Genomic DNA, 27385 nt, shown 5'->3' with positions numbered 1-27385 from the left:
TTTTCAATGGAACAAATGACCTCCTCGTAGTAAGATGGAGCTTGTTGCAGCAGAGAGGGAAGTTTATGATCTATTGGCGTTTCCTTGTTTCTTTCATCCTCTGACCCATGTTGAAATTCCTGTATCTGTATCTTTTCCATTACTTGCAACTTATTCTGAAGAGTGATATTTTCAATTGTTATGGCATCCATCTGGTTAGAGTTTTCAACCTTCATAGCATTGACTTCCTTGGCATGGTTAGTGCTATTGCATATTTACCCAACCAAGAGCTAAAAGATTTTAGATGAGCCGTAGCACTAATAGTATCATTTCCTTGGAAAGAAGGCAACTTGTCAAGGCAATTGTTAGGGAGGTCATTTGGAAAACCTTGAATGTTAGCAAAGTTACAAGGGGTGAACAAGTCCATGATGCCTTGCTCAAAGGGAAAAGGAGGGGCCAAATGGATGCTAGAGAGAGATATCCTTGCTTAAGAAAATCAATAGATCCACAAGAAGCGAGCTTCTAGCAGAAATTCTTGAAAAAAATGAAAGAAGTGGAGTTGCCACTTGAACATGAATCTATCTCCAAGATCCAAAAGGCAAAAACCGAAAGGTTAGTCAGGAAGAAGAAAATGGATATTAGGGAGGGCTTCTTGTTTTAGAAATAATGGATGAATAAATCGAGTTGCCACCCAAACAAGAAAGTTAGAAACCAACCGAAATGTCTAGGGGCTAAAGGTGCATATAGAGAAGATGAAAGGATTAGTGAGAGGAAAAAGATAAGGCGATGAAGAGATGAAATGGCATAAAAAAACATGGCATTGATGGAATAAGAAATGATGAAAGATTAGATGATTAGAAAAATGTCATGAGGACCAAGGACAAAAAAACTGTCCCCGACAACGGCGACAAAAAATGTTGGTGTTGCTGGCAAAAATGATAAAGATGATATGAGGAGAATGAAGATAAAATGTCGTTGAAATGTCGAGAATAAAATATCCTTGACAACAACGCCAAAAAAATGTTGTCACACAAAATGTCTAGGCACCGCGAAAACGGCTCAGATCGTGGATTGTCACACTGATTCCCAATCACTTCGTTTGAGTTGTCTCCCAATAGCAGACTAAGGGGGGTAGACTATATGGAAATGAAAAAAGGAAAGATTAGTTGGGAAGCAACCAACCTGGGAGACACAACTAAGCAAACCAATACTTGTTTTAGATTGCGCAAGATTTTAAGGATTCAAAATGATTTGAAGAAAATGATACCAGTACCTTGTGGAGTCAACTATCTTGCGAAAAAAATAAGGTTGAAGTAAAGGATGGGAAACTGCTGCTGAAAAGGCTTGACTGTCTCATATGCAAATCCAAAATTTAAAACTATGTAAAATGCAGGGACTTGCTTAATTTTAGTTAAATGAGGGTCTAAAATTATTTCTAAAATATGTTTTAAATGTTACTTAAGGCTCAGAAAGGTGGTGATCTATATGTGAAAGAAGGTACTTATACCAGCACTATAAAATGTAAAATCTGTATAAATAATTGCTAAAATGCACAATGGACTGAAATGTAAAATGTTGGAATAAAACACCTTTAAATTCAAAAATTCATTTGTATGAAATTCTCAATTAGATATCATTAGATGCATAAGTAAAACTCGCATGAGCATGTAAAAAAAACAAATGTATTTCCGAAATTAAACTAAGTGCTTAAACTCAGATTACATCAATGAAATATCAGTCTAGAAATCTGCTCTTAAAACAAGTGTTAATACTAACAATATATTTTAAATCAGCAATCTTGTAACCATGCAATATTCAGAAATTTCTATGTATAACAATAAAAAAATTTAAATGACAAACTGATAACTACAATTCAGAAAATTTCTGAGTTTAATTATTTATGATCTATTAATGTATTTGATCTAAAAAACTCAGAAATAAACTACCGAACAACAAAAAAAACAATTTTCAGAAATTTATTTTCAAAAGTTACTGAAGCTAACTTCTATTTCAACAATTATATAACTATAAAAATGTAAATTAAATCTGCTTCTAAATTTAGAAAATTTATAAGTTTAATTCTTTTTGATCTATTCATGTATTTGATCTAAAACCTCAGAAAATTACTAAAAAATGCAGTGAAATAATATTAAGAAAATAGCATGCAAAAGTTTATGAAAGTAATTATATTTCTGAAATGTAATGCAGTGAAAGATGCAAACTAATTTGTTGCTAAATTTCAAATATCTAAAATTTTATGCCAGTATTAATCTTGCTTTCAATTAGATCAATGAAAATGATAAAGGTTTAGAAGATGTGCACCAGTCAGTCCTTACGGGCTTGAAAAGTCTGCAATGCAAGTCATTGCAGAAGATGGGTTGCCCAAGTCATTGAAAATTCTGCAATGCAAATGCCAAACTCGGAAAATTTTGAGAAAATTTTGTTTAATTTTTTTTTTTTGGGAAATTTTAGGAAAACTTTAGGAAAAATTTAGTGAGAAAATTATGGTGAAGAAAGCTGCAAAGATGAGAGGCCTAAGGGTGGAATGATAGAGGCCAAGAATGAGGCCGGAGATAGCCAGCGTTGGGCTTCAAGGCCCTAAAAATATTTTCCCACGATTCTTCTGAAATTTCTCCTCAACCTGCAAACAAAATGGAGATGCCCTTTGGGTCTTAGATCTCTTTTCAGAATCTACAAAAATCACCTTCAATTTTCAGATTTTTTTCTTCACAAATAAAAGACAGAAAACCCCAAAGCATGTATATGAAAAAATATAAAATACCCAGAACCCAATGAATTAGAAATTTGCTATTTACAAATCTACAATAATATTCTATAGATCTAACAGATCTTTAGATCAAAGCCCTCTATTAGCCAGATTTAAACAAAATTTTCACATTATTTAGAAATAAATTTGAAATTTTAAAGGCACAAGTCCAAGAAAAACCCTGCAAGTAAAATATTCTATAAAATGACTTCAGAAATTAATAAAATAGTGAGCTCTTTTAGATTCTGTAAACTGAGAGTTGGTTGGTCTAGCTGAGGATTCCCCAAACCCTCAAATTCAGAATGATAACTTTTGCACACTTAAATCTTCTTGTTAGATTAATAGAGATCTGAAAAATGATAATAAAATTATCAAGAAATACAGATACCTGCTACTTCTATCAAATTAAAATGAAATTCTAAAAAACTCAGAAATCTGTGCAAGATACCTGTACACAGATCAATCCTCAAATACTATTAACCAGCAAATGCAAATAAAAACAAGTATTAAGAACAATATTATCACATAAATTTGAAAGAGGAACACCACGATCTGAAACCCCAAAGTCTTTGCGTTTTATTAACCAGAAAAAGTTACAAGAGCTTTCTTAGAGCAAGTACACGATTCAAAAATCGGATCCAAATAATGGAGAGAGGCCTCTCATTTATAGAAAAATTCTCCAACGGCTAGTTGGCTTGATCCCCGTCAAAGAAATCTCAACCGTTGATGAAGATCAAATAATCTTTTAATCATCACCGTTGAAATAAAGATATTTTTTGAGTAAATTTTAATTTCACTTTTAATTTCCTTTTGATTAACTCATAAATGATTATTTTGAGTTAATTGTCGCAAAAATTTGATTGATTTAACTACTATGGCCCAAGGGTTCAAAATATCTTGAAATTTTCAATATTCCCTTGGTCGGGGACCTCCAAAAATTAAAAACTTTAAAATCCACAAATTTTAAATTTTGGAGAATTCAATTTTTCATAAGACCTAAATTAATTAAATTTCTGGCTTTAGCATTTTCATTTATTTTAGCCAGAAATTTTAATTAATTGACTCATGAGGGGATTATTAATTTTTCCAACCCTTTAATATGTAGTCATGGTGTCTAACTATGAGGGGCCATACACTAAATATTTTTTACATGAATTATTACATTTCTAACCCATGAAGGGGGAACACCCGTTCCTTATAGACCCTCAATAATTATCCATTTCTGCGACACAAAATATGATCTAGTAGACTAAGTGACTTGTAATAAAATAATCTAATCAAATACTTAGAATTATTCCCAAATTATTTTTACAGAAACTCGATAAATAGCACTAGGGCTCATTTAAAATCCCGACGAAAAAATCCACCCTAGCTTTGGGGTGAGGCTGGAGGGAAAAACTTTGTTGATCATCCGTGTTTAGAAACACACATGAATTGGTGAGACTAAAATCCTTCTAGGATAGAAATCATTATCAGAAAAATAAATTTACCTAGGTTGTTACATACATTTGTCTTACTAGGATCATGTACATTACAAAATGCAGAATGGGTTTACAAAACTTAGTGTACATATAGCTGATAATGATGAATTTGTGGATCATTCGAGTGCTCGGACATGATGGAAGTCCATGCGCGAAAAAATGTATCACTATGGGGTAGTTGACATGGAGTGGTCAACACCTCCAACGCATGCCTTGGCCAAGTTTGAATTATTCTTGTGGGTGACCCCCACATTCCACTAGCTGCCAGAAATAAAGTCGAATTGCCTATAGTCCCTAAGTTCTCCGTGTGGGGTCCCCCACCTAAGCCAAAAATGATGCCAAATTGTGTAGCTGCACCCCGTGACTAATACATTTGAGAAGGGACATGACATATGCATCCCACACATGGATTAATGACTCACATTTTATGATAATATACTTATGTGGAGCATCGTATGTTTTTCTGAGGATAAAAAATTGTCTCTATGGTATATATTGTGGCATGTATGTTCTTTTGAGATGGCACACTCTTGCTCGCATTAATACACCGTCGCTATGGTTTATGCATACCGAGGCTCGAATTAATTACAAGAGATCGCACCTGTAGCTCTTGTGACTCACATAAAAAATAATGGCTCGAATGGTTCTCTCATATGGCTCATTTTTGACTGACACATTCTATAAAGTGGCTCGAGGCTCTCCTTGTGCCATCATGTATGGTAGCTCGAATATAGTTTGATGACATCATTTATCCATGACTCGCATAAATTACATTATGGTGAATCAAGCATCTCGACATATGAACAGTTAGATTGTATAACATTGATCACTAGACTTTAAAGACAATGAGGAAGATGCACTTGAGAACAATAACAATGATAACAACAACTGTGTAAAATCTGACCTATCTATGCAATAAGAACTTATTGAGATCGTATACACATTTCTGTGGCATCACATTGCATTACAGTCATATTACTTAATGGCTCACATTTAAATAACAATGGATTGCAATTTCATGGATTATGTAATCACAATTCTAAAGATCGTATACGCATATGGTTCGATAGCATTATACGCAGTGGCTTGATAGTTCTGCAATGGTCTGGATAAATACCTCATAGCAAATTCTATGTGTATCCAATCCGCAAAGGGAAGATTTTCATTTGATTTTTGTAGAGTTTGGCTACGAGGATGTATACGGTTTCGATTCTTAGTAGCTGGCAAATCTGTAAAGGATGTGTGAAAAATCGGTTACCTGATTCTTACTGCAACAAATTGATAATATATCTCTTACTTGTTAATTTACTTGAACAAGTTACTTGCAGTTTTCTACAACAAATATTGAAAGACATACATTGCAGCCTACACAAAATAAAATATTGCGAAAACTAAATACTACACTAGAGAGAAATAAACACACACATCAACACAGTTGTTTTTGCACCAATGACCCCAGTAAAACCCAATGTGGGAAATCAGTGCAACAACTGAGCGTTTTATTATTATGTAGAAGTTTTTGAGTATAAAACGTTGGATGCCCAAACTGGCTATCTGATACAGAGAAAAACTGGCAGAGAGTTAGTGAGAAAAATCTCACACTCATTCGGGAGATCCAACACTGAGCAGGGACTCGCTGGTAGGCCCCACATTGCCTCTGCGACAATTCTACACAGTTTTGTGTCAATCCTACACTGGTATGCATCACGCTTGTTGGGATTTGCATCACCTCCTCTACTAATCTCTTGTTATCTGGAAATTCGACCCTCTGGCCTTCTGCTCTCACACCCCGGCTTTTGGCACTAGATCTTGACTCTCCCAGCTGAATTTCAAACTCCCTCTGAAGCTCTATGTTGCCTTCGCGTGGCACTGCATTGCCTCTTTGAACTGCTTTATGCCTTCTCTGACTTGCACTCCCCAGATATGGAAAACTTCCTCTGGTCTAGTATTCCCGCCCCTCTCTCATTGCTTCGACTTTACTGAATCACTTCCGATAACTCACAGCTGCTACTCAGGAAATTGATTCTCTAGCAAAATTGAACTGCTCAAGTGTCGTTCTCCAACCACATCGAACTTCTCCTTATAATCTCTCGTTTGACCTCCAACAGCTAGGATTAAAACATAATTGATGGCTAAGATTAACTTGGAGTTGATCCTCGTCTTCTTCTAGAAGATTCACACCTTTTAATTAATACCCTTTAAATAACCAAATTTCCTAAGTTTAGACTTAGGGAATCATTTAGATAAGTTAATTATTTTAATTATATCATCTCTAGGTGGAATTTCCAAAAATGATTTCTGGGTTTTAGAGAATACATGCATTCTAGCCTCTCCACAACATTTCATGGCTAGAACACATCCGATGCTACAAAAATCAACAGTCCCTCTTAGCGAGGAATGTGTTCTAGTGCTGCAACTTACTGCTGCATCACTCTGTCTCTGCATCATCTCCTGGTGCACTACTGATGTCTGGCTTTGCTGCCCATCAACCAATGCGCAACTCTGACTGCTGCATCTATGTTGTTGCTAGGCCTGCTGCCAACATTGCATCTGCACTGCAACCTTCTCCATTTGCTGTTGCTGCAACTGCAACGGGAAAAAATCCAAAATAGTGAACCAATTGTGTTCAGTATGATGCATTCATCGTCTGAGTTCTTACTGCTGCTAGCCTCTGTGTTGTCACTGAAGCCTATACGCTGCTGTTGACTCTGCGCTGTGCCAACTGCACTGCTGCCAACTCTACTTTGTGCTGCTCAGTCTCTGACCTGCTACTAGCTACTGCATCTGTCACTCTGGCACCTAACTGCAGCAAGTGCCATTGGTCCATCTTGCCACTACATGTCTTGGGCTCCCGTAGCAAGGTACTGATTCATGAGGTGGACCTCCTCAAGAATCCTGCCCATCCTGTAGCTCTCTGGGGCTACAATTCCAGTTTGCCCACCTCACCCGTACAAGCATGTTGGCAATCATGGCAAACTCTTCCTCCAATTTGGAGGACAACATGTCTATATCAACGGATGCAACATGTTGATTCTGCTTCTCCTCCTTGTCCCGTTTTCTGAGAGGACATTGAGTGTTGTAGTAGCCCATCTCACCACACCTGAAGCACTTGATTTTGGATGCGACTTTCTTCCTTTTGAGCTGCTCCTACTGCCCCTTTGATGCAAGGGCCACATCCTCCTCTTCCTTCACTGATTTCGCCCCACTGCTGCCACTGCCATTGATGGTGGCCTTCACCAGATCATGCCTCATGTCCTCCTGCAACATATCAACCCACACACGTTCCCAATCTGGCAGGATTTCTCTACCTAGGATGCTCTGGATGAAAACTTGCCAATCTTTAGAAACACTATTCAACGCTAATCGTACAAACTCTGTAGGTTGGGGACCTGACCCTGCTGAAGCTAACTGGTCCTGGACATCTTAAAGCCTCTTAAGGAAGGGGTCTATACACTCCCCTTTTTGCATCCTCGTCTCCTCCAAATACATCTTCCGCTGCTCGGAAGATCCTTCGTATAGTGTAGCTAAGGCTTCCCACATCTGTCGGGTAGTATATTTGCTGGCTATATGGGATACTACATGATCTCAAACCCTGTTGAGAATGTTCTTATTAGTCTTCGCCATTTCAGCCTTGTACTTCTTGAGCGGATCTGCATCGGCGAGTACAACTGCCACACTATCGACATAGGTTTTGAGATCATGCTCATATAGAAGGCAGGAGATCCTTTCCTTCCAGATCACATAGTTGGAGGCTCCGTCCAACCAATCTTGATCTCTCAACCCAACTGATGCCATCTCTCTTGGAAAAAGTCGAACTGCTCCCTCTTCTTCTCTACGCAACTATTGCCCAGCTATTCACGCTCCCTTTTGGAGTGAGAAATCTCGCACATAACTTCTGCTGCTCGGCTTGGAAAATTTGAACTTGTTGGCTAGAAGTTCTCTGAGGAAGAAATTCCCTCAGTATGTGCTCTTCTCTCCCACTGACACTATTCTGCCAACAACTGTTGCAAAATATCTGCGTCCTAGTTGAAGATCTGCTCAGCAAGGAAACTGTGTTGCTCTCTTCTGCCTCTAGAAAGCTTCGATCTGGAGATCGAATTTCTCTGTCGACTCTCTCAGAGAAATCAATTTCTCCTCAAAAATTCAACCTCCTTGGTCTAATGACTGCACTGCCTTTGGGGTTTCGAATTGTTGCCTTTGTAGTAATTTTGAACTCCCTCTTCCTTTCTGCAACTGAGCTCTTCTGCTCACGATTTGTGCTTTGATACCGTATGAAAAATCGGTTCCTTGATTCCTACTGCAACAAACTAATAATATTTCTCCTACTTGTTAATTTACTTGAACATTACTTGCAGTGTTCTACAACAAATTTTGAAATACATACACTGCAGCCCAATGTTGTGAAAAGCGCGAGCGGGATTAAATCGGCGCCGAGAATGAAGCGGAAAAAATCGGAAAAAGCGGGAAAAAAGCGTTTGGTACAAAAATATTCATTTTTTTTCATTTTTTTTCAATTTTTTTAATATCTAAACCATCTACAACATAAAATAAATACATTGACACATAAATATGATAAAAAAACTAATATATAAGATGTTTAATATCATTTCTAGCGCTAAAATCACACATAACATTGAATCATGTCCTGAATAGTAAGTCCTGACTCCTGAGTCCCAGCTCAGCCTCAAAATATCAACAAAAAATATGATAATGTATCTCATCATGTCATAATGTCATATACAATAAAATGAGGTCTAATCCTATTGATTTCCTCTGCCCCTCTTGCGAGAAAATGCCACAGCTTTCCCTTTCCCTCTAGATGTAGATGCTGGTGCTTGTGCTGGTGGAGATGGCAGTGGAGTCTGATGTGCTCTAGAAGCTGAAGAACTAGAAGTAGGAGCTATAGGAGGTAGACCACGTCCTCTACTGGTGGCAGGGGTAGCCCGAGTAGGTGGTGTCACCTGGAAACATTACAATCTCCCAATCCTGAAATCCTGAAAAACTGATAAGTCTGCTGGATTTTAAATGAAATCTAAAATTCTACTTTCTCCATATGAAATCCAATGAGGCTGGAACCACTCTCAAACATCCTGAGTCATTTCATGGTAATGTTAAAAATTTAAGTAAAAGGATGAAAATGAAGATTAAGGAGAATGTCACTTTTACTTTAAGAATTTAACATTACCATGAATAGCATATCCATACTAGGGCCTAGACTTGATCATTAAGCTGCCCCACTCACAAATTATTTGTTTCTTTCAAACAAAATTGCATGAAAAAACCCAAATGACCAAATGAAAAACCAAAAAAAAAATTATAAAATCGTGCTGCCCTAACACCCCGAGCTTTTTTCCGAAAAAAGCGCGCTTTTTTCGATAAAAGTGGCAAAAAAATTTTAGGCGCTTTTTTCCCATAAAAAGCGCGATTAAATCGGCTTAGGGAAAAAAGCGTGATTTTTTGAAAAAAGCGCGATTTAATCGCGCTTTTAACAACACTGCTGCAGCCTACACAAAATAAAATACTGTGGAAACTAAATATTGCACTGGAGAGAAATAAACACACATCAACACAGTTGTTTTTGGACCAATGTCCTTCGAAAAACCCAATGTGGGAAAATCGGTGCAATCATTGAGGGTATATTGTAAAAAGAAAGAAAATTTATTATTTCTATTTTTGTAGCATGGGTTTCATGCTCAAGAAGTCAAAAGAGTAATTGTCATATGAAGAAGACCCCATTGGGCACATTGTAACTTGTAAAAATAATTATTTTTGGATTTAAAAGTGTTAAAATACCCTCCAAGACCAAGTCGGCCTGGTAGCTAAGAAGTCAACCTCATTAGGGCAGGTCGTCCTCCTTGGAAGCCTATGTATAGGAGGGAACACGACCTCCTATGGATACTCACTCCAAGGTTACTTGGGAGCGGGAGTGAAAACGGGGTGCGAGAGTGGGAGTGGGGGCAACATTTTCAGAACTCCTGGTTTGGGAGTGATTTCAGGAGCTTTTTTTATATAATATATATTTTTTATATTTTGATGCATATATGTGAACAAAAGCATGTAGAATGATGAATTAGATATAAAAAACATAGATTGAACCATATAACAACAATCATCTAGAAGTTATAATCTTCATCAACCACGTCCACAAGTTAGTAACATAAAACCTATTGAGTCTCATGATTCATCAATCTTAAAGTTTCGAGTTTTCAAATTTTAATATATAACATTTATCATAATTAATTACCAAAGTTGTACTTGTAAGCTAGGTGTAACCATTACAACAAAGAATATCTAACATGAAATGAAACAACTTTCAACTTTCACGAAGCATCATATTCATAATTCATTACCAAGGAGTTATAATTGCCAACTTCAAACTTCAAACTTCAATTGTCATATATTGTTTACAAAAAATATCCATTATAAATATGAAAGAGTCAACAGTTACTAAAAGTTAAAACTACTAGAAACTAGAAAAGACAAGTAAATCTATCATCTACAACTTCTTCTTTTGTTAAATTATGGTATGTTCTATGCTTAGAGCAATTTACTTCTTTTCTTCTTATTAGCCACTGATTAGCAATCACATATGCATTAAGTAAAGTGCAGATAGAACATTAAACGATTGACAGAAAACAAGCCAACACAAGAGACACAAGATGTGGCGGCTAGCCAGGGACAAACCCCAATGCGGGGAAACCCTTTGATCAAATCTTCTTTTATCTCCAATAGTTTAGCAGAGAGAAATAGTACAAAATCAGAATTCTGTAATTTTATATCAGCAGCAACAATCCCTAGATCAGCAAAGTCAAACTTAGTCAAACGAGACGAAATCGACCTCCAATATGCTTGGTCAATTTCTCGGTCAATTAGTCCTCGAATAGCCTGAAGAACCAGCCCATAAACAACCCCAAAAGCACAGTCAAACTACTGTTGACTGAAGTCAACCTGCTGCCCCAAACTAGGGCAATCAACGCTGGTCAAACTAGAGGTCATATTGCCTCGGTTTGCATGCCAAAATCTGTGGCTTGCCTAGTAGAGGCAACCACACCAAAACTGCACTCTTTTGAGGTCAATGCTTGGTCAATGCTGGTCAAAGAGATCTTCAGCAGCTTCTGCGTCCTTTCTGCGTCTTCCTTGCCCTTCTGCATCCTCCTTTCCACGTGTGAGCGGCTCCTTGTATAACCCAAAGCTAAGGAGAGGGAGAAAAGAATGTGTGAGATGAGATGAGTTGATAATGAATCAACCTCACTTGTACTCATATGTTTTGCTGGGCATGTGTGCCACACATTTAGCTGCTGGCCGACCTTGACAATTTGTCAAGTAAATACAAATAAACTCGTATCTCCATAAATACTTGTTGGAATTGGATGATCTTTAGATCAATTCTACACCTCTCGATAAGAGGAATCTAGGAAAAATATCAGCTGCCATAAATAAGATGACCCACATGGAGATTGGCCCACCACGAATAATGTTTAATTTCTAAGCAGGTCGTGGTGGTCTTCTAAGAGTCTCCTTCCGCACAGTCCCGCGCCCAAAACTAGAAGGCAAATGCCCTCCATGTGTGGATGTACATGGCGGCGACAACAAAGGAATAAGACTTGGAACTCGAGCACTGCTACTAGATGGTGGGGGTGGCATGGTTGTTGCTTCATCTTCATCTCTCATAAGTTTTGCTTCCAGTTCTTTAAGATGTATAGTGCCATGCTCCAAATTATCGTCCTTTGGGTGGTTGTCCGAAATTTTATATGTTGGATCCTCATAAGCCCGATCACAGTAATGACTCAACAACCTCAAGTTGTAGTGCACATAAACCAAGCTTTCTGCCCAGTTTTCATTGGGTCTGTTTCTTCTCACATTATGTATGAAGCTGTAGGTGCTCCAACACCTCTCTGCAGAAGAAGTATTTACAACCTGTGACAGAACATATTTGGCCAATTTTGGCAAAAGTCCCATGTCGACATATGCTTCCCACCATGTGAGAGCATCAAATCTGGCTCTATCTTCCATTGCATGCGAAGAACCAAACAAACCAGTGTAACTGAAGTATTTGCCTAATTCAAGACGCAAATTAACACACTCCTCCCTGTCAGGTACCAACTTGTCTAATGGTTGTACATATCCTATAGATACGTTTGGATCTATATGGGGTTTGACCCTAACCCCACCCCAGGTGTAGGTTGGCCCAACGAAGATGGAGAGTAGTAATTTGGCATAATGATATACGCCAAAGCATGTAGTGGAACATTAAGTTTATTCCACCGTGTACACACACAATTGTGAATTAGTGTATACAAGTTGGGATCATCTTTCTGAACAATATCTTTTATTTTCCCCAACATGGTATCCATCTACTTATACACCTCTCCAATCACTGGTTTATCTATATCTGCAAAATAAATCATGTCATAAATGGGCTCAATGAATTCCAATACTTGCCTCACATGTGCCCAAAACTGACCATCAAGAGCGATCTCCTCCACCTGTTCAAAACCTTGCTGGTTAGCTGCATTTGTAGCCCTTTCCTTTAATACTTGCCATTGTGGACTTGATAGCATGCTAGCCAATGACTCTCTTACCCTCAAAAGGTGCCTAAAGGTGAGGTAATAGCTAGCAAATCTAGTCTTCGCAATCTTCAACAACTCCAATCTTGAGTGACTACGGAAAAGCCCATGGGCATTGCTATGCTTTGTAACAAATTTTATCATTTGTTTGCCTCTCTTGTACAAATCACCAATCCATTTGTATTGTTGGTTTTTGTTCTTAATAATATCATGCATCAAAAGAGGTTCATTGTGAGAACCAAATATCCAGACCAAAATATGTTGGGGTATTTATCCTCAATAATTGCTCCTGCTGCCTTACAATTAGCAGCATTATCAATGATGACTTGGATGACATTGTATGGCCCAATACGTTCAATTGTTTCAAGTAATGGTTCTGCAATGTTGATGCCGGTCTTGAACTTCTTTGAGTAATCATATGTTGAAAGAAAGATGGCACCACTAACAGACACAACAAGAACGCTTATCAATGGCTTGCCTTTTACATTTGTCCATCCATCAGATACAATGGACACCCCATGCTTAGTCCAAGAATTTGTCATTCTACTCAAAGAATGTGATATTTTTGTTTTTCCATGATCAATTCCAACGATTCTAGCCTTGTCATACCCAGGGCTCTTGTATCCTTTAGGGCATCATTTATGGCAGAAACCATTTCATGCCAATAAGGTGAGCGAAGAACATTGATTGGTATCCTTCACGCATAGAGAAATCGGTAAACTTTTTAATCCACATCATTCCTACACCCTTCATCAAGGAATTCTGATATGGTTCTACGCCTTAAAGAGATGTTTGGTGACCCTGTGACTCCATATCCACTGCCATGGGAGGATGTTGAAGGAGTTCTTTGTGCATGTTGATGTGATTGTGAGCTTCCCTTCGATTTTTTAGATTTGTATTGGGCTTCCTCATCTTCCCTTATGTATTTGTCTTTATTTGTTGCTGACACACTTGCACAAGTTTTGGTTCCTATTGCTTTATTTTCATCCCATGGTCTTTTCCCATAGAGGTGCCTTCTGGCATGGGTGTATGAACCTACGTAAGTTTTGTTGCAATGAGGGCAGTCAAATTTAGTGGTTCCACCCCCTTTCCCTGCTTCAGGCCTAGAAACATATTTCCATAATGGGGTTTGGTCTTGTTTAGTTTTTTGGGCTGAATCATGTTCACTCTCTTCCTCCTCACCAAGTTACTCCTCTCCAGGGTTTTCATCAAATCCACTATAATCCACTTCTTCATCCTTTTTTTCATGATCAACCCTCCTTCTTCTACTCTCCAACACCATGCTAACCAAAAAAGGAACCAAGAAGAAGAAAATGCCAAGCCATATAACCATGATGTTTGAAATTTGAAGTTTTGAATTTGAAAAAAAAATGGCCTTCAATCCCAAGCTCCAATTTCATCTCACCAAGCTCCTCTCTCCAAGCTTCAAACTCTCTCTTGCTCCAAACTGTCTTGCTCCCTTTTCTCTCAATGGATGAAGTGAATAATGGGAGGGGAGAGGGTCTATTTATTCCCCCCCCCTTTCCCTCCCTTTCCTCTCTCCTCTTTGCTACCGGCGTCGCCCTCCCTATCGGCTGCACGACCTTTTTTTGCGCCTGTTGGGAGCATTTTTTCAAAGGCAGAGCGCTCGAGAGCGATCACTCCCCCTCTTAAAAACGCTCCCAGAGCATACGGGAGTGGTCAAGAAGTGAATGCTCTCAATCGCTCCCTAAAATACTTCGGCGAAACCAGGGAGCGTTTTCTTTTTTTGCTGGGAGAGCGCTCCTGAAATCGCTCCCTCTGTGGGAGTGATTTTTCAGTCAAGAAGTGAATGTTCCTGACCACTCCCTAAAACACTTCGGCAAAACCAGGGAGCTTTGTTTTTTTTGGTGGGAGCGCGCTCCCGACTAACTCCCAAGTTGCTCCCGCCTGGAGCGCAAATTAGGAGCGGGGCATGGGGGGGGGGTGTGGGTGCTCCCCTGCAACCCTGACTCACTCATCTTCTCATCATCTAAGCGAAGGAGAAGTAGAAGAAGGCTAGCAAAGAAGGACAAAGGGCGAAGAACAAAAGTTTGGGTTGTTTCTCTCTCTCTCTCTCACTTGTGTGAAGAAGGAAGGCTAGGGTTTTGATACTGCAAGATTCAACTTGAGAAAATTGCAGGAAGAAGGTCGAAGGAATGTCTATTAGGTCACCTACAAGCCCTAGAAGAGGGAGAAACCCAAGTGAAGATCAAGGGAAGCCTTGGAAGCCCTGAAATTTGTCACACGTGTGGAAGCAACAACTGTTGCAGCGGCCAAAAATTTCAGACCTGCAGTGGAGGCCAACACTCTGTAGCTGGGGGTCGAAGTTGTGCAGTTGGAAGAGATTTGACTGGGTTTGACTTGGGCAAGGGAAGCACATCATCAAGAAGGTCTGACTTGGTCTTGTATGGGTATTGGTCTTGGTCTAGAGGTCTTGGAATTCATCATTTGAAGAATCTATAAGAAGAGAAGAGATTTGTGGGTTTTCCTCTCAAGTCGAGAGGTTTTGGCCCTGGGTTGCAGCCTACATCTTGCGTGCTTGTGTATTGTTGATCTTCTTGTGTTGGTAGCTGTTTGATGATAGGAACAGTGTAATAATAAGAGAAGAAGCTAATAATCAAGAAAATAAAAATACATCACAAGCAGTTATCAAATTTAAGAGAAATCATCGTAGTTGCAGCCCTTTAGATTTCTCAACATTATGTTGAGTGCAAAGAACATTTCATTTTTAGACTTGAAGCTGTAACATTTAAACTGCTCCTCTATGCGGTTCCAACTGTTGTTTCTGTGGGCCTGCTGTTCTTTTTGCAGTGTACACTTGCTTAGGATACTGTTTGAATGCCCTGTTTTATCATCAAGTTATTTGACTAGTTTGATAATCTCTTGAGGACTGTTTATGCCATGAAGCTGTTGTTGTAGTTCTTGTTTCACTGGATATGTCAATTCACACATCTGAAAATGCAAACAAACATCTCTGTAGCTTTATTAGTCTGAGGAAATTTCTTCCCTATGAAGTGATTTTCTGAATATGGTGCGGGAAATGTGATTAAAAGAAAGATACAGATTCACTTAGCCTTCTACATGATCTGGTCATATACATGTTTATGAGGCTGTCCTATTATTGTATCCTTACTTTATTTTATTTTGTCTTAGATTTAGCTTTGGGTTTTTCAAGGAGTTGTGTTTGCACTCTCACATTGTACTCGTACTGGCTGTATCCTTCAGTCCCATTGACCTATTTATGGTCATTCATTGGACAATAATAAAATTATCTTATCTTATTTCCAATTACATCACATGTTACCATTAATCTTCCATATACTAAAATTTAATGTCTACTTTATCTCCAAGTTATTGGATATGACAATGCAGACATAGTTTGAAAAGTTCTTCGAGGACATTTCACACTGAACAATTTTATTGCTATAGTGCTGCAGGTTTCTTTGGATATGACGAAGAAAGCATCTGAAAATGCAAAAGCCATTTCTGTATCTTTATTAGTCTGATCAAATTGCATGTCCATGATGTTCTTTTATGAATTATGGTTCAGCCAAAGTAAGAAGTATGGAAATATGCCTCCAAATTTTACTTAAGTGAAGAGAATCCAAGTGGCAGTTTATATATACCACACAGCCCCACTCAATGGCCTTGATGGCTCTGCTGTGGACCAAACAATGCCCCCCTTGCCAGGCATACAGACTTCTCTGTGCAAATAGTCACATGATGCAAGAGAAGTTGAACTGTGGCTCACCTCTTGTAATCGGTTCAGCTATTCTGATTGGAACAAGACCAAAATTTTAAAAATGACATGCTGTCTGCCCAATTAATACACAATTAATGTGATATATAAAATTCTATTCTCGACATAGCAATGCAATATTAGGTGAACTGCATTGATCAACTATAATTCAGAGCTTAAATGCTTAGTAGGTGAACTGCATTGATCAACCATCTCTGTATCTCTATTAGTTTAAGAAAATTGCTAAGATAGCAGGTTTTGGATATCGATCTGTATTCGGATACAGATTAGGCATATTTTTGAAAGCCAGGATCTGGATATGGTGGGAAAATGGAAGTACAAACAATATAAAATTGTAAATATATTTTTATATTTTATAAAGATAAAATTTAAAAACGTGTATAAAATTAAAAAATTTATAAATTTTCAAAAATAGTACCTATAAAGTTATATATACATTTGTAATATATAATATATAATATTTATATAAATTAATAATTTTCTAATATTTATAAATGATAACTAATCTAAAATAAATAATATCTAAAAAAAAGTTACTTGAGTAATAAGAAAGAATCTATATAATTAATCTGATCTAAAAGAATCTAAGTGATAAGAAAGAACTTGAATAATTAATATAATACTTATTCAGGCTATACAAAGAAAGACTCTAAACAAATGTTAAATTGTTTCACAGTATACTTTTTATAAATAATAATAAAAATAGTTTAACGTATTATATAATACTTGACAGATATGAGCATAATACTCACGGTGGTGCAAAGGAGAATGTATGGCTTCTGGGCATGAGCATAATACTTCTGGTGGTGCAAAGGAGAATGTATGGTGGCATGTGAAAATGGCCAGGTCAGGTTCAGCAATTCGATGCATGAGTGCAAAAGAGAATGAATTGCTGCACTGGAGAATTGTTGGTTCAGATATTGAATGCATGACCATGGAGGATAATGTATTACAAAATCCGAATAGGAGCCAGGATCCATTTCATGTGTTAAGGATTAATTTTGGAGTGGATCCTGGCAGATCTGGATCCAAAACCATACCTGATCCAATTATCTGCAGATCCATCTCCCAGGGCTGTGGGATCTGGTAACATAGGTTCAAAATTGTATGCCCATGTCGTTATTTTCCGAGTTATGATTCAGGTAATTGATTAAAACTAGAGTCTAGACCAACATTTTACAATGCTTATGCTGTCTGCCCAACTATGATACAATTACCATGAGAGACTTTTATTTTCAAAAGAGAAATATAAGTGCAGTTGGATTGCATTTAACAGTCACTTTATAACTTAAAGATCATTTATGATTATGCTGCCAGATGTATATCCGTTTAACATGATGCAGCTGAAGTGTGTGTAAAGACGCAGAATTTGAGATTTCCTTTTCTTTTTCTTCTGCATAGCTACTCCAAGATCACAATTTATCTACATGGTATCATGGAAACAAAATAGGCTTTTGACTGGATTTAGTGGACTTTACCTAATACCCTAAAATTAAAAGGAGTTGCTAGATTTTGCATTCCATGGATGAATTTCTTCGGAGAGTCATTGGATGCTTACTGGGATGTAACTAAAGGCTGTTTTTAAAGTTACATCACTTTCTTTAATTAAGTGTATGATACTGGTTTTTTTGTGTAAACTATATCTCAAAATGATCACAGAAGTATGTTATTCGTTAAAACATGCTTGGATAGGATTCAAATTACCTGATTGCTATTGCATATATGTGGTGACTTTGCATTAGGATATTCTAAAACACTTCTTTGTTGTTAGGTTGTCACCCCAAATGTGCCAGACATAGAGGTCATCCCTCCGGAAGATGAGCATTTGCGTCATGTGATTGATACGATGGCTATGTATGTGCTTGATGATGGGTGCCCCTTTGAACAAGCTATAATGGAAAGAGGACGGGGCAATCCATTGTTTGGGTTTTTATTTGATCTTGGATCTAAGGAGCATACTTACTATGTTTGGCGGCTCTATTCATTTGCTCAGGTAACTCTTCAATAACAAAATTGAATATATGGATGGCAATTGCATTTAAAGCACTATGTGCAAATTTTTTATTCAAATTATTTCTGTCCGAAGTGGTGCTGGAGCTGAGCAATCTGACAAGGACAATTTTACTGTAAAATGTAGGGAGATACTCTTCAAAGGTGGCGAACAGAGCCTTTCATCATGATTACAGGGAGTGGGCGGTAAGCTACGCATACAGGTCTATTTGCATGTTATAACACAAGATTAATTAATTTGCAAATTTTATGTGGATTATTATTGAAATAGTTGGACTGAGACATTGATAGTGTTCTTTCTCAAATAGGTTGATCTTTTATTGGATAAACTTGTGATGAGTTTTCCCTTGGTTGCTGAAGCAACTCCAGCAAATCAATTTTGTGGTTCTCTATGTTTGTAAGCAGCGTTCCTAGGGGCTTGTAATGTGCTTTTGTCTGTATTACCATTAAAGTTCACCCATCAATAATGAAATTTGAAGGGATTTTCTAAATTTGTTATAAGATGCATTTTGGTGTTCCTTGTTAGCTGAAACAGAATATTCAGAGAATAACAGAGAATATAGCTGCAGAAGGCAAATAAAAAGAGCAAGACAGACAGAAATATAGCTGCGAAAAGAAAACAAACAGAACTAGGGTTGGAAATAACAGGGGGAAACAAACCTTTATTGATATTCAGAACTGGATGCAATGATCACTTATTGATATTCAGAACTGGATGCAATGTTCACTTGCCTCTTTGAGGGGGAAGCCTCCAACATGAGCAGAGCTCTAAATACAATAATATTCACTAGACAATTGACTACATACCTTGTACTAATATATAGTTTCTAATTAACCAAAACTCTAACCGCCTTGTGGATCTCCATTAATGAGTTGTCAACTGCTCACTAGTGGACCGTCTTTAATGGGGCCACCTACATTTATTGATTTCACACTCTACTACCTCATGGGGTCTTATTTAATATAGATGGTCCTCACTTTCATGTAATGATCTACTCTACTAAATAGTGGAGTTAGGGTGGGACCCTAACATATATCAGTTGCTATAAGTCCAAATTTCTGTATCTACTTCTTCAGGCTATTAAATTTAAAACCAAAATTTTGATGACCTTTTTCTGCTGGGAATAAAATTAAGCCCAGATGGATTTCAACCAAACATTCACATAGCTTAGCTTTTCTCATATGGGCTTGATATTTTTCATGAAGCCTTAAATGTCTTTAGGATTTGGAACCTTTTAACAGAAGGTCAGATTCCGACATGCATTTGCCTCAACAAATTCATCCTTTGTCATGACTAGAATTTCATCTTTTATATCTGTTGTATGGAAGATAATACAATCTATCTTTTCCTTCTGCTACTAATTTTTTGCTAATATTATTATGTTTTGTGCCTTTTATCTACATGAATCTCCACATAAAAACGAGTCACACTTGGGAATTACACGTTTATAACGTTACAAATAGTGCTAGCATCTGCATGTACTTATTGGTTACAAAGTTTGATTGCTATATGTTTGAAATTCTGGAATTTCCTAGTGAAGATATTCTCCTCTTTCTTTAATTGGTGTGAGTTTCAATAGATTCTTACGATTAGTAAAGTATTAGTAAACACCCTTTTTTTACTAATGCTTCTCTATCCTGCATTTCTTTGTGTGTTGAACTATATCTATTTTTTTGTAATTATAAATAAATATTGAAAAAATGCTTGAAGGGTAATATGGGAATATTCCCCTTATCATCTCACAAGGGTGAATCTAAACAGATGCTTCCTATCATAAATTACTAGTAAACACCCCCGATTTTCAACCAATGCTTGCATGAAGATAAGTCACCCTTCATATGAAAATTATATAGAGAATCATACTTCAATATTAATGACCATATTTATGATTTTGAATTTATTATTAAAGGCTATCTTTTTCTTTTACACTTGGGGATTGTATAATGTGTTAAAAAGCCTTGATGGGATGTGAAGACTTCAAAACTGATTTCTAATACCTTCAAAAAACTTTGATTGCAATTGTCAGACCATCTTGCAATAATTCTGTTTGGGTCACCTGGACTAGCTGCAGAACATCGACTCAATCGTTAATTTTACTTGAATGATGCATGACAGCTTTGGATGAAAGAAACAATATATTATATAAATATATTGATTTTAAATCATCGTATCTTCAATTATTGACTGCATATTTTGTTATCTAGGTGGATACCACCACGTTTACCACAACAAAGTACAAAGAGTCCAGAGCATGAGAAAGCCTCGACTGCAACTTATGCTGCTAGAAGGACCAGGGTAAGCACCATATCATCCGCTGCGATTGCTTTTTTTTTTAATACTTTGTTAAAGGTCATTTCAATATTTTCGAGACATGTACACCAATTGACTTTTAGTAATTTTAAACTTCACCAAATATTCTGAAGGGTCAACATCTGATCAAATTTCTTTGAGTTTGAAGTTTGAACAGCTTGCTGCCTCGTTGTTTCTGATTTGTAGTCTGATGTAATTGTACCAGAGAGTGGATCAGGAACGTACCTTAACAGAGGGCCAAAGAGATGAATTTGAGGACATGCTTCGTGCTTTAACCTTGGAGAGAAATCAGATAAAAGAAGCAATGGGGTTTGCTCTAGACAATGCCGACGCAGCTGGCGAGGTATTATTGTCATGATGATGATGCAGCTGTGGGCTTTATCTTGTCTCTTGGTTAATCATTTTGACTACAGGCTTTCTTTACAACTTAATTGGTGCCGTGCATGCATTGTAGGTAGTTGAGGTACTTACAGAGTCTTTGACTCTAAAGGAGACACCTATTCCAACTAAAGTTGCAAGGCTCATGTTAGTTTCTGATATTCTTCACAATAGTAGTGCTCCTGTGAAAAATGCTTCTGCATATAGGACAAAGTTTGAAGCAGCATTGCCTGATATTATGGAAAGCTTTAATGACTTATACCGAAACATCACTGGTCGGATTACTGCAGAAGCTTTGAAGGTTTGTATGTTTCTGATATCTATATCATAATACGAGTAATGACTGTGTGGATCATTCTGTGAATTTTTTCACATTTATATTCTGGCGTCCTTGCAGGAGAGAGTGATGAAAGCTCTCCAGGTTTGGTCAGACTGGTTTCTCTTTTCAGATGCTTATGTGAATGGACTGAGAGCTACCTTTCTTCGGTCTGGAAATTCAGGTGTCCCTCCTTTTCATTCAATATGTGGAGATGCCCCACCATTGAAGGACCTTGATAGTTCTGAAGCCAATCTTACGGACATAATAGACGGATCTGGTCCAAATCAAGATGCTTCTCTGGCAATTGGAGAGGGAGCAGCAGCTCGAGAATTGTTTAGTATTCCTCTTGTGGAGCTTGAAAGACGGTGTAGGAAAAATGGTTTATCTATTCGTGGTGGTAGGGAGGTAATGGTTTCCCGATTGCTTAGCTTAGAAGAAGCAGAGAAGCATAAGAACCAAGATCAAGATGAGGATGTCAGGTATGGGTATAACTTTGCAATCGGAGGGAAGCATGCAAGAGAAACTGATGCTTATTTAAAATTGGGAGGGGGAAGGTGGAGCACAGGTGAAGAAAGAAAATCCATACTTGATGATGATAAGGACTATATGTCCAGATCTAGGCAAAATGTTCAGGAAGAATCATCTTTATGGTCACGGGCTGAGGAACGTGAATCAGTGGATGCCTCTTGCAGTGGAACTTTACCAAAAAATGTTGGTGTGGTGGGGACCTCAAAGTCATCAATCCCACAGCCAGATCTAAAACCTTTAACAGGCAATTCTATGAAAACACATCCTGTATTACAGGCTTCAAAGTGGACTCGTGAGGATGGTGGAACTGATACAGAGGACAAGGCAGAGCTTAAGGGACTTGGTTTGAATTACTCTTCTTCTGGTAGTGATGACATATTTGGGGGTTCTGGGAAAGAAGACAAACAAGAAGTCATAGTGGACAACATTGCTTCTACTCTTAATGACAGTGGAATGGATGAAGGTCGCAGGTGATTCTCCTTGCCTCTAGGATGCTAATTTATTTTGTTCCTTTATATATATACCATCTGGTTTGATACTGTAAACGTGTAATATCAGGCAAAATCTACGTCAATTGGAGGTAACACTCATGGAGTATCGTGAGTCTCTTGAAGAACGTGGCACTAAGAATGCTGAAGAAATTGAAAGAAAAGTCTCTTCCCACAGAAAGAGATTAGAAGCTGAATATGGGTTAATAGATCCTGTGACTAATAAAGACACTAGATCAGATTCTGGATACCACAGGCATTCGTCTCGCATGGCAGGTAATGCATGAAATTGTATATCTACTGGATTGCATTTGATTGAAGTGGGTTCCATATGAAGTCTCTGGTGCTTGGAAATTGCAGCTCATTTTAAGTCAGATTTATAACAACTGGTATCTACATGATTAATATCTTTGTGGCTTACTTATTTTACTTTGTTATGGGTGCTACTAGAGAGATTCTCTCTGGAACAGAAGGAAAGGCGAGATGATAATAGGGATTCATCTTCAAAAAAGCGTAGTCGCAGTGGGAACCGTAGCAAGAGTCCCTCACACAGATTAAGTAAAGACAGGGAAAGAGAGGATAGGGAGAAGGGTTTTGATGGGGATGGGGAATGAGATCCTGATACTGTTTCTGTTCGTCGTGAAAGAGATGGTAATAGAGATAGGATTCGTGATTCTGATGCTGGAAGGGGGAGAGGGAGGAGCGGCAGTAGAGAACATGACAATCATGACAGGGATAGGGACAAAGACAGGGAGAGGGGCAAGGGAAGAGAGAGGGATAGGGATCGTGATAGAGAAAGAGAGAGGGAAAAGGAAAGGGATAGAGATAGGGAAAAAAGGAGCAGAAGAAGCTAGTCATTTATTTTAGTGTCTTCTGGTGCTAATATGTCCTCTCTGCATTTTTATTCGAGTTGTGATATCTATACAAGTAGGTAGTTTTATTTCATTTTTAGGTTTAAAGAAATGTTTCTTTGCCTTGGAGGTTTTGGATTCAAGTTATATTTTATAGCCTGCATGATTAATGCAGAATTCCATTATTGAAATTCAGTTTGATGCAGAGTTGTCCCATAAGCATACTAAGGCGGTTTCAAAGTATAGAAGGTGACTTCTAACAATGTTTCATTTCTCATGTAATAGAAATTGATTCTGATGTGCATGCCTTAGAACCTTATATATGAAAGCGTTGTTTGTTATATGTTCTCTCATTTTTGAGGTGCTACTGATGAGTTGTCAAGATGCCCAAAATATGCACACTTATGATGGTGATTAGCTCCCCATGTTTCAAAGGGTTTTGTTCTTCAGCTGGCTAGCCTTCTAAAGGAGTATTCAAACCAGCAGAGAGTTTATGCAGTGGAGCATAACTATTACCATATTATATGTATTTTCTCTGCTGAACTCGGGTCATGGAAGTGAATTATCTAAAATACGTTGTCATTATCACGTGACTAAGTGACAGGTTTCATGGAATCTACTGAGGGACCTTAATTGTAATTTTTCCATGATTGCAGTTGTCACTGTTAGTGAGTGTATTTGATTGCTAGCCTCTTTCTTCCATTTTTATGTTTTCCAATTTAAATGCTTTGAAGGCTGTAAAGCCTGTAGGCATTTTAGTCTCTTTTTAAACGAAACTTTTTTAGATTTAACCAGTGCAGATACTGATATACTCTGCAAAAATGAGATTAAACACAAATATAGTGGTGAGCATTTGAAAGATGAGAATCCTTGTAACAGTTTGATAGGTGAGCCTAACTGTTTTATAATCAAGCTATTAAAAGATAATACTACATGCAAGGATGATTTGATTATAATAGTCATCAGCCAGAAACTGTGAGTTTCTTGTCATTCCTGTTCTAGTTACTTTCAGAAATGATTTTTTGCTGCCCACATTTTATGGGATTAGCCAACATTTTATGAATACCAGTTGATCCATAGTTGCCTGTGACTGCTGTTAGGCATTTTATTACTAAAATTCATTTATTATCTATGAATTTCACAATCATATGCACCTTTTGCATATACAAACCCAAAGATAAATGCATACATGTGTCTTAAAAAACATTATGAAATGCACACTGTTATGCTGGATAATGATAAAAGTAACTGAAACTCCGATATAGTTTGTACTATCATGCAGAAGTCATATCATGGTTTTATTAAGTTCCACAAATATTGAAGGGAATTCAATGTAGAGAAGTGACAGAGACTTGTGATGTTGTTTGGCTTTGATATTTTACATTGATTACTAGCACATGGCAAGGTTTTAGTACTTGACTTGCTTTTACTGATTTTCTGAAAACATGATGTTGGCTACTTAAGATCATGGTACATGGCCAAGATTACTACGATACAATTCAATGTGTGTTGTTTATCCATGCAACTTACATACCCTAAAGCTATAATAGCCTTTTTGGTGAATGTCTCTATAATAGCGTTTGGGAATTGAACTACTGAATGTCATTCCATCTTGTTTAATATGGTTTCTAAAGCAGTCAAACTTAAACATGTAGTGAACGTATCCCCATTTATCATAATTGATAGAAGATGAACATGGATATACACGGTGACCATATGATCTACATGCAGATAATAATAGTTAGTTGCTTTATTGTTAAAGGGTGGCTGACTTTGGCCAGGGGCAGTTGAATATGATGATTATGAATTATTTCTCACCAACTTAAACTTTCGAAATAAACACTCTACCTATAAACAGCCCCTCTTAATGTTTTTTAAAATGATTCTAAATAGTTGATATTAAGATATCTCCGAATGACATTTATTGGAATGGTAAGGCTGCTGGTAAGAAAATTTGGTCCTTGGGGAAAAATATCAGTCATTGCTACCAGTTTGAGTCTTTAAACAATGTGGGTACGATGTATAAAGTTTTTAATAAAACACAATCTATGCAGTGTTCAATCTTGCTTTGTGTATCGATTTGTTTTAGTATTCTTTGCTTTATGGTGTTTTCATTGCATTTCCAACTCATCTTCTGTTACACTTGAGATTGCCTGTCACAACTTAATAACTCAAATTGGGAATTATGGTCAGCCATCCCGTTAGTGGAGCTTGACATTTGCTCCATTGACATCCCTATTCCTCATGAGAGATTTTGTGCTCACCAAAATGCTTTCTTTTTGATTGAGGATCGCAAGATGTTGGTTCCATACACAACTGAGTGCCATGAGCTACCAACTCATGTATAGCTAAGCCTGCTACCGCAACGATCATATTTATAATAAGATGGAAAAGGAAGCATGAATATGCCATTGACCATATGATTTACATGCAGATAATAACAGTCAGTGGCTTTATTGCTGAACGTGAACTGACTAAAATTTGGATCAGGACAACTGAATATGGTGATTATTAATAAATTCTCACCAGCCTAAACATTTGAATCAAGGATTATACCAATTAACTTCCCTGCATGTTTTTTCTAAAAGTGATTCAGAACGGGAAGCTGACATTATCTAAGATCCCTCTTAATGACATTTTATTAGAATGACATGGCTTGACACAAAAATGAATCATCTCTATCAATTTGTCCTTAAACGGATTGGGTACAATTTACAAGGCTTTTAATAAAACATATAATCCATTCAATATCCAATCTTGTTATGTCTGTTGACTTTGCTTAGTTTTCTTTGTTTTTATGGTGGCATCATTCCCATAATTGATTGCCAATTCCTCTCCTCTTGCACTTTATATCTTTTGTTGCAATATAACTTAATTGTGCATTTATGGCCACAAATCCCTTTCTTGGAGCTTGACATTTGCTCCATTGAGATCCCTTTTCCATATAAGAGGTTTTTGTTGATAGCGATGCCTTGTTTTCAATTGAGCACCATGAAACTTTGATTTGGACATACATGGAATACATGTGTATTGTTCCAATCACACTTGAAAGTTATTTGTGAAGAAATAGTCATTTGTTAGTTGCAACACTAGTGACAACATTTCAGACTAATATTAAGCCTATACAAAACTGCCATATTTGGCAAGGATGTTATCCCAACAATTCTCTTAATGGACTATGATCATTGTGAGTCAAATAAATCTTAGATGGACTTATAGTGTTATTGGCATTCTCTATAATAAACACAATGCTCTAGAATCTTTAAGAAATAATCTTCATTGCCTATTTAATGAATGCAAATATCTTCTTAGTGGAGGTAAATGTAGAGAGCTTTGTGTTGAGTGCTAGGGTGGCTAATTTCAACATTTACGAGTACTTGTGATATCGACTTGGCAAGACCACACCTTTGTTTGTGCCAACCAAACTCTTTCATGGTCACACATATGTAATCATGACAATATTCCCAATGATCACATGCGACCTCGTAACTTCAATGCCAACATGTTAATTATACCTCATCATTTATAGCCACTTGCCCATTTACCATCATAACCAACTTCAACAAAATCATGGTCACTATATTACCATACAAAGTTGCAATAAATGCAAGACATCCAATGGTTGCTTATGTTTGCAATGAATCTTAACATATATTGTCTCATTTGTAGCTGCACTAGTCTCCATTGGTTAAACAAACATTACGCAAACAACTTTGCAATGTATGTGTAACATGAATAACCCCCCAACTTATGACCCTTTTATGGGCAAAATAAACATTATATGTCACCTTAATAATGGAATCCCAAAAAACAAGAAAATAAATCATGGACATACACATTCCCATCTTTTAGTTGGATGAAATAATCTCATAGTTGCATAAGAAAATATTTTTTTCTATTGGAATTAGCTTCTACATATAGGCGGGCATGGGACTAAGAATAAGGA

The 27385-nt window shown here is 37.3% G+C and overlaps 1 protein-coding gene across 4 annotated transcripts in view; it reads left to right on the top strand.

Annotated features, from left to right (window-relative positions):
- LOC149150832 (protein RRC1-like) overlaps positions 1 to 24397 on the top strand; it is a 235550-nt gene extending 211153 nt beyond the window's left edge. The window contains exons 8-16 of one of the 4 annotated variants that reach the window (XM_089445554.1): positions 18326 to 18547; positions 18692 to 18750; positions 20770 to 20860; positions 21081 to 21218; positions 21330 to 21554; positions 21651 to 22570; positions 22659 to 22864; positions 23636 to 23688; positions 23890 to 24397. In XM_089445554.1, coding sequence (XP_089301680.1) covers positions 18326 to 18547; positions 18692 to 18750; positions 20770 to 20860; positions 21081 to 21218; positions 21330 to 21554; positions 21651 to 22570; positions 22659 to 22864; positions 23636 to 23640 — 1866 coding nt within the window. In that variant the 3' untranslated portion in view covers positions 23641 to 23688; positions 23890 to 24397. Of the gene's footprint in view, positions 1 to 18325; positions 18548 to 18691; positions 18751 to 20769; positions 20861 to 21080; positions 21219 to 21329; positions 21555 to 21650; positions 22571 to 22658; positions 22865 to 23038 lie in introns of all 4 variants that reach the window. The other 3 variants (XM_089445553.1, XM_089445552.1, XM_089445551.1) reach the window with 3 other exon arrangements.
- Positions 24398 to 27385: the final 2988 nt, after the last annotated feature.

The sequence above is a fragment of the Pinus tabuliformis genome, chromosome 9 (assembly GCF_031772625.1).
Source record: "Pinus tabuliformis cultivar Carrire ecotype Pingquan chromosome 9, CPIR1, whole genome shotgun sequence".
NCBI lineage: Eukaryota > Viridiplantae > Streptophyta > Pinopsida > Pinales > Pinaceae > Pinus > Pinus tabuliformis.
This window is presented reverse-complemented; position numbering and strand designations above follow the sequence as displayed.